Source organism: Alligator mississippiensis, chromosome 11, assembly GCF_030867095.1.
Source record: "Alligator mississippiensis isolate rAllMis1 chromosome 11, rAllMis1, whole genome shotgun sequence".
In the NCBI taxonomy this organism is placed as follows: Eukaryota; Metazoa; Chordata; order Crocodylia; family Alligatoridae; genus Alligator; species Alligator mississippiensis.
The window spans coordinates 3,261,464-3,274,342 of NC_081834.1; the positions used below are offsets into that span (position 1 = coordinate 3,261,464).

Below are 12,879 nucleotides of genomic sequence, written 5' to 3' on the forward strand. Positions count from 1 at the left end.
CAAAAACCTGAAGTTTTAGGATTGAGTTTCCTTCCACTGTGGGATGATAACTCTACTGTCAGGACAGCGAGACCCATGAGAGCCAATGCCCCAGCAGGCAGGGAATTCACCCACCGGGTCTGGAACAGGCACTTGAAATGGAGACGCTCATACCCCAAGGTCATGCGCTAACAACTGGAGTGACCCCCCTTACGCTGTTCCACTTTGTAGAAATAAATATATATTGATTAAGCCCAAGAGATCTATTGGGAGACCAGAAAGGGCTGTCAGTTCAGTGGTGGGAACATTTACTGGGATGAAGGAGATCCAGGATCAAGTGTTCGGTCTGCCTGGTTTTAGAGCAGGGACTTGAACCTGGGGCGCCCATATCCCAAGGAAGTGCCTAATCGTTGTGCTATTGGCCACATGGAGATCACTGGGTTTATAAAATGCAGGCACAGAAAGAATAAGAAGAACTAACACCAAGTTTTATTGTGGAGCAGTACATGAGAGAGTCTGGAGAAGCGAAGACCGAGGGGGATTGAATAGCAGCCTTCACCTCCCTGCAGGGGGGTTGCAAAGAGGATGGAGCTGGGCTGGTCTCAGTGGGGGCAGATGGCAGGACAAGGAGCAATGGGCTCAAGCTGCAGCAAGGGAAGTTGAGGTTGGATATTAGGAAAAATTCTCACAAGGATGGCGGTGAAGCACTGGACCAGGTTACCCGGAGAGGTGGTGCAGTCTCCATCCTTGGAGGTGTTTAAGACCCAGGTGGACAAAGCCTTGTCCGGGATGATGCAGTTGGGGCTGATCCTGCTCGGAGCAGGGGGTTGCACTAGATGTGACCTCCCTGCTAACCCTCATTTCCCATGTTTCTATGAATGTCTGCAGGCTTTTAGTTTCTCTCCGAGTGACTGATTAACAGCTGCTATTAACTAACTGCTGCCTGAGGACCCATTTCCCAGTTCCCAGCCCCTCAGTCTCCTGTTACGGAGCTTCTTTAAAATCATAACTCCTATCACTTCAGGCTACTCAGGAGGTGCCAGTCTCTCATCTGCCCCCAGCCTGGGGCTGAGAAAGTTTACATCGGGACATACATTTCCACAAAAGGTTTGTGTTGTGATGCATCTGTGCTTGCCAGCCAAAAACCTTTTACTTGCAACCTTCCCCCCCCCGACCCGACCAGCTCAGGATATGCCTCAGTGGATGTGGAAAAGCAACACAAAGCAACTGCCACTGGCTTACACTGGATTTCATGCCCATTCCCAGCCTGTTTTTAAAGCACCACATTCATTTATGGCCCTGCACAAATCACGTTCACAGCAATGCCCTGTACTCTGTAATACCACACCTTACCCAACCCATGGGAATAGGAACTGCGAAGCAGAGGTCTCTTTGCTGCTTCTTGTTTTTGCAATCTCATATAATGTATCGGCACCTTCCAGGACAGGTGTCAGGCGGAAGATTGAATACCCGTCACCGGCACGAGGAGGTGACAGATACGTATGGACGAGGGCTGGGTAGCTGTGGAATAATTACAACACCGTGCTAAAATGGAACGATCGTCAGAGAGGTCTATTAGCAAGACAGGCACAGGGCGGGACATGGGGTGTAAGTTATAGATGGTGAAATTAGGCCTGTAGTAAAATCCTCATCACTCCCTGGGAGAGGATTAGCCCTTTATGATGCCCCAGGGCCATGACTTAAAATGCTCTCCCCGGCTCCTGCCTGCTGTGTGTCACGACAGAGGCCCGGGAGAGCCCTGTGTCCTGCTTCACCGAGCCTGCTCCGGGGGGTCTGCCACCGATGCTCACCTTGAAGCCCGGGCTCTGTCCCACGCGCTGGGATCCCATCTGTCTTCGATTTTCTCCCAAGTCACCTACTGAGGTACTCCACTCTCCGGGACTGCAGATGCTTGGGACGGGTCCCTCGCTTGTGATGGTCTTTGGCGCCGCGGATGCTTCTTCTTGGGACTCTGATAATGCCCTCGCTGCCTCCGGGTCTCACAGGCTTTCTGAGCGGTGCACACAGAATCTGAAAAGAGAGTTGTCCAGCCCTATAGGCGTCTGGACAACCTTTGCTCCAGGCATTTCCTTAGCGGCTCCGAGTTCCCCAAGACCCAGCTGGAGTGCTTGGGAGGACCACGGATTGATGCCTTGCTCTCCTTGGTGGCATGCATTGCAATCAGCCCGATGCTCCATGCTGCACGCCTGCATAGGAGTTGTCACAGCTTGGGATCATGGTCCTGGATGGCCTCTTTCCTCCTTCTCCTGCAGTAAGAGGAGTGTAGGAGCCACTACTTCGATGCCTGGGAATCCCTCTAATGCCTGGTCCAGTTTGCTCTGGCCCACTTCTGAGGCTGGGTGATGCCCGTAGGCACCTGGAGCTCGCAGCACTGCCCCGAGGTGTGGCAAGGTGGCCTGGTGGCAATGTGGCCTGGTGGCTTATCTTGACATCACATTTCCAATGAATGGTTTTGCCCTGGTCAAACCAGGCCGTGCGTTCCCCATCACTGGTAATGCATCATGACTTCTTCCAGTGCTCGCTCAACGGCTCAGAGCCCAGGCACGGCCTCGGTTTACTCAAAGACTTGCTCACCACTTGCAGGCTGCTGATCTGACTTGCCTCCCAGACATGTCCTGGACCATCACAGCCGTGGCATGCCAACTCTACCTGAATCGGAGGCATCATTATCCCGAGAGAAATCATGGGTAACTCTACCCGTTCAAGTCTTGCGTGCTTGCAGCTGTCCTGGGGCAGCCACGTGCTACAGGCAAAGAAACTATTTCCTGCTCCCCACCACCCAGTGGCGAGGCACAGAAAGAAAACCACCTTCAAACAGCTAAGCCGAAATCCTGATATCATTTACAGTGGTGCACAAAACTGCCCATGCTAGCAGTATAAATGTACTGCGTGCCCAAGCCCTTTCATTTTTCTAGGCTAAATGACCCAAACTCTAGTTTTTTTCCCCATAAAACAGTCTTACCATTCCCCTGATCATCCACTGCAGCTGAAAAGCTGTTTCCATTTCTGCTCTACCTTGAATTCATCTTTCTTGAGAATGGGTACATCCTCTCCGGGTAGCCTGCTCTGCTCAACCACCCTCACATTGAGAAAGATTTTCTTCATACCAGGTTCCCTTGCTGCAAGCTAAGACCACTGCTCTGGTCCCGTTCCCAGCGGCCACACAGACTAATCAATCACCATCCTATGTATATCCAACCTTCAGGTATTTGAAGACAGTTTATTAACCACCCCCCTTCCCTTCCATCTTCTTTCCTCTGGAATAAATAATCCCATTGCTAGTCTGGGATTTTGCCAAACGTTATCCTGCCAGGGCCATCTCTGCATGCAGACTCAGCTCTTCCCTCTGCTCCCAGGACGAGCAAGACTTTTGTCTGAAATGCATTCCTGCTAGCCTGCGTCTCTCCCGGCGGCCTGCTCGCCCTGTTCCCGGGCACGGCTTTGTCTGCATGTTAATCGCACGCTCGCTCTCTCTCTTGCATTGGTTTTCAGTGACCTGTTCCCTGCCACCGTATCTCCTGTTCCATGTACTGGGTAATAATGCAAGGTGAGTCGGTGCTTCGGGAAGGCAAGTGGCTCTCTATTAAATAAGCTGCTGAGGTGCAGCTACTGCAGCTTGCATTCAAACCGCAGGCCAATGGACTGATTTTTCCTCCAAATCCTTCTCTCTCGCAACTTGTCCTTCTCCTTCCAAGGGCCAGGCAGCTTCTTCATGGAGGGCATAGCACGTAATGCAGGCTAACTGCAAGAGGAGCTGGGCAGCCTGGCCCCATGCGCACTGCCTTCAACCTTGCATACTGAATCTGTAATGGATCGATGGCATTTCTAAGCAGTTTATCCCTCACATGATGCAAGCATTGTAATACATCCCCAAGTCAGAGGACGCCTAAAGCACCCTTCAATGATACCAAATGGAAACAGATACTGGAGCTAGGCACAGTCCAACTGATTAGGTAATAAGCAGACATTATCCAGGGACCTTCTCACTACTCTCTGAGGGTTAGGGATCAGCAACCTTGCACTTGCTTCCAGCACATCAAAGCGAAAGACCCAGCTGCAAAGAACAAAAGCCAGTGCCGGGGTGGAGAGAGCAGTGGGTGACAGACACCCAGTGCATGCCTTGTTTCTTCCCAGATGCTCTGAGCTACGGCTGGATCGGGTACGCAGGAAGTGAGCAACCTGAATCTCTCCCTGCCCGCTGAAGATTAGATAATCCAGTACCAGTTCATAGTATCATAGAAAATTTGGTTTGGAGGGGACGTCAGGAGGCCACATCTAACCCAACCCCTGCTCCAAGCAGGACCAGTCCCAGCTACATCAGCCCAGCCAAGGCTTTGTCTACCTGGGTCTTAAACATCTGCAAGGATGGAGACTGCACCACCTCTCTGGGTAACCTGTTACAGTGTTTTACTGCCCTCCTGATGAGACAGTTCTTCCTAATATCCAACCTCAACTTCCCTTGCTGCAGCCTGAGCCCATTGCTCCTTGTCCTGTCGTCTGCCCCCACTGGGACCAGCCCAGCTCCATCCTCTTTGGAAACAACCTTTAGGTAGATGAAAGCTGCTGTTAAATGACTCCTCAGTCTTCTCTTCTCCAGACTATGGAGCTATAGTCTATATACCTATAGTCACACTATAGGTGATTCACCATTAAACAAGCTGGGAGACAGCAATCAGACCACGGCTGACCAAGCAAGCAGGGTCCATAAAATCCCCGAGCATCCCTTAGTTAGCCCACTGCACCACTAAACTTTCAGAGGCAGCCAGACAGGGCTCTCCAGGGGAAAGGTTTTCTGTTTGGTTGGTTTAGTACATGTCATACAAGGTCTCCGCCTCTCCCTGTGAGAATGAGACATTTGAATTTAAGCTTGTGCCATAAACCACTGAACTTCTGGGGTGAGCTGTGCAATGGAGACCCTCTGAGAAGGGCAGCTTAGCTCCTGGAAATGGGCGGAAGTGGTCAGACTAGTTACTAAAGACTGTTAGACAGGGCTTGGCGGCCTGCTACATGGACAGCGTTAGCAATTGAGAAAAAGAAATAGTGTTCCTCCAAGGGACGTCCCCACGGGAAACGATGTCCAAGGAAGTTCAGCTAGGGAGTAGCAACCACTACGGTGCAGCAAATGCAACTGCTACGGTGAATGGTACTCCGTGACTAGCTGCATTTGCAATATCGAACCCGAGCTCTGCATCCATAACGTGCCAGGAGGCAGAACGTCCTATCACACGGGTTCGTTCATTCAACACATGAAAAGCAGAGTCCTGGTGCCAAGCAGTTAACCCTGTACAGGAACCTGACTGGCATGTCTTCAGCAACTCTCATACCGTCTAGCAGCGTGGCATCTGGAAAGTGCAAGCCAAGGGCATCTATTAGACCATGTTCCAGAGGTAAAGGCTACAGCACTGCTTCCAAACTCCCTTTCCATATTATAATATTTTCCCCAAAACCCATACAGTAGGCACTGGAGATCCCGGATGTCTGCTGAGCTTCAACCAAGACCAGACCGAGTGCCTGCATCATAAAATGGTGACCAAAATGACTGTTCTTCTCTAAAATGAAAAAAGACCAAAAACCAAGAGGAGAACCATTAACTAGAGGCTGTGGGTGACTACCTTGATTTCCTAGGTTTAAATGAACTGGCCGTGATGGATCACAAAGTACCCTCCAGACACTTAATATTCTGAGCTGACGGTATGAAATTGGTTATAATTTAAAGAGGGAGACAGCTTTCAGTGATTCATGGCTGCGATCTGAATATTTTCCCCTCAGTCCAAAGCTTCCCGACAAGGTTTCAGTTAATAAAAAATGCCAATGTGCTGAACTAGGAGCAGAGGACGAGACATTAAGATGATAATATATAATGATACAGCAAGGCGTACCGAGGCAGAACGGTACCCCGTTACAACCCGGGTCATCCCAGGCTCTTGGTTTTGCTGGGGGGAGCCGAGGCGCAGGGTTCTGCGGGCGATGGCAGGTTGTCGCTCCGACGCACTGTTCAAGGGGGAAACGTTAGCAACCAGAAAGCAAAAGTGCAGCCTTAAACGGCAGCCGAACAGACACGACCGAGCCCCTGCCTCAGCAGATTGCCAGGCCCCTCTTCTCTCATCGTGCCAGTTGCATCGTTAGCATCGCTGCCGCCCCTCTGCTGACGAGAGTAAGAGGGGATTAATCACAGCGCTGCTGTTGGGGGGGAACAAGACACTGTTGTCTGCAGCCGTACGGCTTATCTGCAGCGCGGGGATATAAAGGGAAAGCTAGGACGCCAACAATACATGACATCACCGAGTAGCAGAGGCAGCTGCTTCGGCCAGACATCAGCCGGAGATCTGCCGAGAGCTCGCTGTGCAGAGCCCCTCGCACGTATAAAACAGGAAGGGTCTGGATACGCCCGCGGTGCCTCTATTTCACCGGGAGATTTGCTGAAATGAACTACTTAGTTGGCAATGGGCAGCTCCAGCCTTTTCCTGGAAGCAGATGCCCCCCCGGCACTGTCGCCCTCCTCGTGGCAGGGCCTGATGTCCAGGAACCGTGCCCCTGCCTGCCAACCTGCCTCCTTCGCGGGAAATGCCCTTCGCTCCTGCAGATGCTCGCTCAGAGCCCGTCGGATCGAGGAGGCCGCGGGCGGAAAAGATGCCATGGGGTTGGAACGGGGGAGGTCTCTCCCCTTTTCCTGCCCCGCTCTTGCAGGAGGGGAAGGGACTGGATCTGCAGAACGTAGCTGGACCCTTATGGGCTCGGGAGGGACAGGACGGAGATGGGACGGGACGGAAAGCTTTGGTCGAGGGCGTTCTCACGAGCCGAACTGGAACAACAGCATGTTTCCCAGTGCAAAGTCATTGCGGCGGCCAGATGTTTGAGGGCGTCCCCTCCCGGGTCACCTTGGTCCCACATGGCCTGTCCGCGACAGAGGAAGAGGCTGGAGAGCCGCAAGCGGCTGACACGCTAAATCTGTTCACTAAGTCGTCTCACCAAATAAATTCCAGCTGCTTTGCTGCCCCCTCTCCAGCCTTCCCTCCCTCCCTCCCTCCCTCCACCCATGACTGTCTCCCCTTTCATCCCTCTGCTTCCCCTGGGGCTCCAGCCCACTCCTTCCTGCTGCCTGTCAAATCCCTCCGCCTTTCATCTCCTGTCTTGGGGAAGAGCCCTGGGCCCTCATCTGCTCCTGGGAGGATGACTAAGGACCCCGATAGCCATGCAAACAAAACAGAACGAAGTGGGGGGGAAAAATCAAAGAGAAATGACAGAACTAACTTGATGCCTCCTCCAAATCGCTGCTGAGTCACGCGGCCGGTCTCCTCCTCCTCCTCTCTTTGCATGCATCCCTTTAGAGCTTAAAACACACTTCTTCTGCACCACACACACATTCAGCTGTAGGAGCTCGTGCCCCAAGCACGTAGGGTTATATTTATGGAGAGAGGAACGCCCTGCATGGATTCATGGGGGGTACCTTCCCCGCTAAGCTCCCCGGAGGGCTAACGATGCATGCTAACGAGCGAGAGACCGATCCAGGAGCACCCAATTAGCTTGCCAAAGTGATGACACCAGGCAGGGAAGTACAGTCTGTTCACATTCATCTTCCACTGAAATCTATACACCGGAGCAGCCCTCAGTTCACATGGTTTGTACTCACCGAAGTGTCCTCCGAACAAGAAGCGATGATGTTCTCAATGAACGGGTTCCACTTGATGTCGAGCACGTTGCCTTGGTGGCCGCAAACCTTGGGGTGGTTCGGTTCGATCCGGCCCGTCTGCAATCAAGAAACACAGGATCAGTGACAAGTCCCCTCCCAACCTTTTCATAACTCAACCATCCGTCAAGAGGAGAGCAGCTGCTCAGTAACTCCGCTCTTTTCCTCGGGCCTGAGTTACCGAGACACGAGATTGGGTTTCACCTGCTTTCCACCACATCGATGCACGTGGCGAGGCTGATTGCACACGTGCAAAACCTATCTAAGAGCGGCTGATTTCCTCTGGACATTGCCAGGGGCCTCCGAGCCGGTCTGCAGGTGGAATCTGTAAAGCGAGCAAAAAAAGGCACCGCCACGAAGAGCTAGCTGGAAGGAAAGGAGCAGGAAAGACTTGCTTGGTGCTAGACCACTCTGCCCACAGGCTGCTGGACAGGGAGAAACATCAGTTTAGCAACGGAGAGTGAGTCAGGCAAGAGGTACAAAGTCAGAACGAATCAAGAGCAAATGGACCACTTGTCAGGGCCCGCTGAGACATGATTACCAAACCACGACTCTGGGGCTGAGGCTCAGGCAGAGAGGTTTGCCTTAACAGCCACCTGGGTTATTCGGCTTGAGGGAACCCAGATACTCGCCCTGTTGTGCTGTAAATCCGGCGGCACAATTATGGGTTTTTTTCCTCTCTTGCTTTCTGGAGAAAGTTCCTTTTCCCCTTCTAGGTCACTCTCTATTCCTAAATTAAGAAACATATTCATAGGCCCCTTCCCCTTCGCTATACAATGTCCTTCGGGTCCTCCGGTGTAATATTTTGACCCGGTTTCCTGCAGGCTTGCATCTTAGAAAAAATGGTGAAGGACTTTCAGGAGTTTAGAGGATGCTGGGTCCATCGGAGAGTTCAAATTAGTTCGGAGAAGTCTGACAGATGAATGGTTTTATTTTTATCGTCCGACATGTTCCAAGCTGTAGGTTGCTACTTGCGTCGTGTTTGTGGGAAAGGCATATAAAAATAAAACCTGCAGCTCTGGTAATGTAGAGGTCCTGCCTGAGTCCTTCATCCCCTGTGACTGTTACAGAGCTCTTGGGAGGAAGGGATGAATCTATGAATCTATGGATATGATTGGCGGTAGAAACTTCCCGTAGCGAATATTTGCAAGTGGCATAACACAGTCATTACATCGGGAATTAAACCGTGGGGTCCTCTCCTCCCAAACTTTTGAAGGGAGAGTGATCATGCTGTGTATGTTGAAAAAAATATTTCATACAACTGCACGTCATGGCTGCGAAAGCAGGAGCACTGGAGATTTTTTGTTTAAACGTCATAATACATCATTCCTTATCGATGTGATTTTTTTCCCGATCAGTGAAGAGTCTGGTCAGAAAATGTTTGCTTTTATTCTGGTGGCAGACATGACTTTTGGTGAGGTTTTGCCAGAGCACAGTTCACTCAGAGATTTCAGCAAAGAGCAACCTGAATGCACAGCCCCTCGTGTGTCTGTCCTCGGTCCAGTGCAAAGACGTCCCCGTCTTCACCGGCTGTGAAACAACGACTCTACGTACTGCTCCCTCTCGAGCCCGCTGCGTTCAGGAGCCAAGGATCTGTTTGTCTGGCATTTCAGTGTCCCTCGGTCCATCCTTTCTGACCAGCTCCACGCCTGGGCTCTTTGTGTCCACTAGGAGGTACTGTCAAGCTTTCTAAGGCTTGAAAGCAAAATAGGTCAGAACATGAAACACGTTAAATATTTGATGGCGCTTTCAAGACCGACCTTTATAAGCATTTAGCTCCTGGTTGCATTCAGTGCAAACAAGGCGGCACCCAGGAGCAAGCGGTCGTCTACTAGTGAATCAGGTACACGTGCGACAGGTCCGTAGGCATCCTTTGTAAAAATGCATTAAACCCCCTGTTTCACAATCTGCTTGCACAAGGCAGAGGGAGGGTGTTTGCTAGGGCTGCCCTGCCCGCCGCCTTGCTTCGGGGGTCAGGGGTCTAGCTGGATTCCCGGGGAGCGCAGACGACTGTGAGCAGTCAGATCCTGACATGCCAGACACGGGGATTCGGTCCTCAGACACGGCTCCCGGGGAGATGATTTGAATTAATTTGCCCCCACCGAGCACGTCTGCTAATTGCCAGGTAGTCTCGGTGACTGCCGCAGCGACGTGTGGTGGGGTTGCTGCTTCCTCAAGCGTGGGCAGGTTTATTTCTCTATCACGGCCATCAGATCAGAGCGCAGGAGAGCGGCGGCGGAGACAGCGCGCAGCAGACGGTCATCCTCCCCGCGAGACGCGAGTGTAGCGTGGGGTCTGGCAGAGCAGCCGGGAGGGCTGCCTTACTCTCGCAACACGCCACAACCGGGGCAGCTGCTAAACGTATTGATTCCTCACCGCTCCCATCACCAGCCCAGCGGAGGTCCAGCAGGTGTGAACGGTCCCTTCAGTTTGCTTTCGGAGGAATATTAATTGCTTCCTCTGTATCTTTGATCGTTATTGGGATCGCAGCAGCAGATAGAGGCGCCCAATAAGGGATCGGGGCAGTGGATGCACTCATGAGACGGCCCATCATCCCACAGATCTTAAGGCCCAAATGTTAAGACATGTGCCCCTGTGATGCCGAGTGCCTTTATTATTCAGACAAGGTTCCTCTATTATTCAGAGCCTCTAATGTGCATTTGAAAAGAAAATACAGGGCAAAGCTAGAATGCAAAATTACAAGACGAGCTGCAAATTTGGCCAATGACATACCGGGGAGATGGCCAACGCCAACTACCCCAGTGTCGTGGTGATGGTCTGATGCAGGCCTGTGACTGGAACGGAGGATGGCGGACAGCTAGCGGAGGGGGCAAAACGTTGGGAAATGTACTGAGTCTTTGCAAAACCTCCCCCGGCTCCGATTTTTCAGGTTTCTACTTGGACCAAAACACGACCGATTTCAACCAACACAGAACTGATTGCAAAATTGTCCACTTCATTGAAAACCGCTTTCAGCCGGTGATGACTCTGCACAGGCAGGGAGACAACAGCACGGGGTCAAGTTGGAGAAACAAATCTGGACAGAGCAGGGTGCGCAGCAGTCGTTCCCAGGAGAAGTGTGCTGGCTCTTGCTCTCTCCTCGCAGCGCCTGAGGCTCCCAAAGTAACCTGGATGTTTCTAGCAGGCATCAGGAGGTGGTAGCAGCCTGCCTTCCTTCTGACAGCAAAATCTAGGTCAGCAGAGATTGCCACGGAGTGGGTAGTGCATTGCAGTCACCTGCATCCCAGCATTTGCTTTCTTGTCTTCAAAGGATTTCTAACATGGTTTATTGTATTTATTTACTGAACCCAACAATCAGCTTCACTGAAATCAGCCTTTAAACCCAACACGTATGTCAAGCTATTCTGGAGACCTAGAGGAACCGGTTAGCTGCGTGCTTCCAGTTAGCAATGTAAAAAAAAGAAATGGGTATCCAACATTATTACTGAAGCAACGGACATTTTTAGATACATCACTGTCTGAGTAACAGGGTCATTTTCAATAGTTCCCTTCTGCCCTTCAATAAAATCCATTATAGACGTTCACTGATGTCCAGGACCAGTCCAGGACCATGTCCCGTTTAGTGCGCTTCCAATGAGTAGCCGGATGTCTAACTCGCCGGGCCTCCCTTTAATTAAGGCATGTAACACGAATTCCCTAAACATATGGCGCGTGGTTCCTTTTTACTCCACTGATTGATAGCATCAGTCAGCATGAATTTAACCTATATTAGGCCTCATTTCAACTGTGCCAGGTCCGGATTTGATGGCAAAATGGAGAAGGAGCTGTTGAAAGGGGCAGTGCTACCCACTTGCTCCTTGACTGCTGGTCTCCACTGGGATATTTCTGATGCTGGCGCTTGGATCACTCCAGAGATCCCAATTTTCTGCTTCTGCCTCTGGCCTGCCATAAGGGACCCAGGAGAACCAGCAGCTCGTCCCCAGCCATTTCAGACTCTCAGCTTCTACGAGACTCATTTGCTGTCTTGAGCTGTCCTGACCACCATAATTGTCTGGTAACTTTGCTTTAATTAAGCAATCATGATCGATGTACTGGGCACTTCTGAGGGATTAATGAACGGCTGAATGAGTGGAGGGTGGTTAATTCCACAGGAAGTGCTCCAGTCGGAGATCATTAGCGCTATTATGCATTGCTTTAGAGTTTGAGGAGTAAAAGCAAACAAGCCGCTCTTTGGACACGTTTCCCATGGCCTTGTCAGACCCCCGCAGCAGCGTTGAAAGGGTCTGAATAGCACCGGTGCCGGAAGGGACGATTCCACGGAGTTAATTGTGTCCTCGGATGGCAACCCCAACACATCTCTTCCTTCCCAACCACTCGTCCTCCCTGGGTCGTGAGCTCACTGAAGATGTTTGCGATACTTTTTAAGTGCACCCTCCAAAGCAAGCTCCTTGTTCAGCTCCTCCGCCTGATGTATTCTGAGTTACCATATTATCTTGCGTACAATATGCCCCAGAATAAGACAGGCAAGGCTCTTTGAGTAGCTGTGATGTCTTTTATTAAACCAGCTGAGTAGTTGGAAAAAATGGTCTTGGCAAGCTTTCGGGCGCAGTCACCGTTCTTCAGGCCTGGGGAGTCTCTGCTGGTCTGAGACTCCAAGAAGGGCAAACTGTTCTGGTGAAAAGAAATGAAACTCTGCTATTCGGAGACTCCATGAAAATGAAAAGTTTTAATTTCTTGGAGTCTCAGCCCAGCAGAGACTCCCCATGCCTGATGAAGGGTGACTGTGCCCGAAAGCTTGCCAAAGAAATTTTTTCCAACTACTCAGTTGGTCTAACAAAAGGTATCACAGCTACTCAAAGAACCTTGCCTGCTTATGTCCTTAGCCCAACACGGCTACAACCAAAAACCAGCACCAGAATAAGTTACACGCCTTGTTTTTAAAAGCCAGAATGAAAGGGAAAAAGATCTTTCCTTGTACTAACTGGGTGAGACGCTTAACTGCACAGTAGCATAGTTTACTGCACAGTAAGCATGTACAACTACATGTGCACGTGCTTACTACAGAGTAAATTTTGCTAATCACAAGTAAATTTGCTATGCAAATGCTTGCAAATGCAAGTAGCAAATTTACTTTTGATTAGTAACGGTGCAATAGTGCTTGTGTAGACACTTGACCAGAAGCAAATCTGTTCCTGGTCAGCCCTCCACCGGGTGAGGAAGGGTGGGCTCTG

The 12,879-nt window shown here is 51.0% G+C and overlaps 1 protein-coding gene across 1 annotated transcript in view; it reads right to left on the reverse strand.

Annotated features, from left to right (window-relative positions):
* The window catches only part of CORO2B (coronin 2B), a 107,344-nt gene that overhangs the window by 16,073 nt on the left and 78,392 nt on the right, over positions 1–12,879 (reverse strand). The window contains exon 3 of the mRNA XM_019477686.2: positions 7,631–7,747. Within this exon, the coding sequence (XP_019333231.1) occupies positions 7,631–7,747 (117 nt within the window). The remainder of the gene's footprint in view (positions 1–7,630; positions 7,748–12,879) is intronic.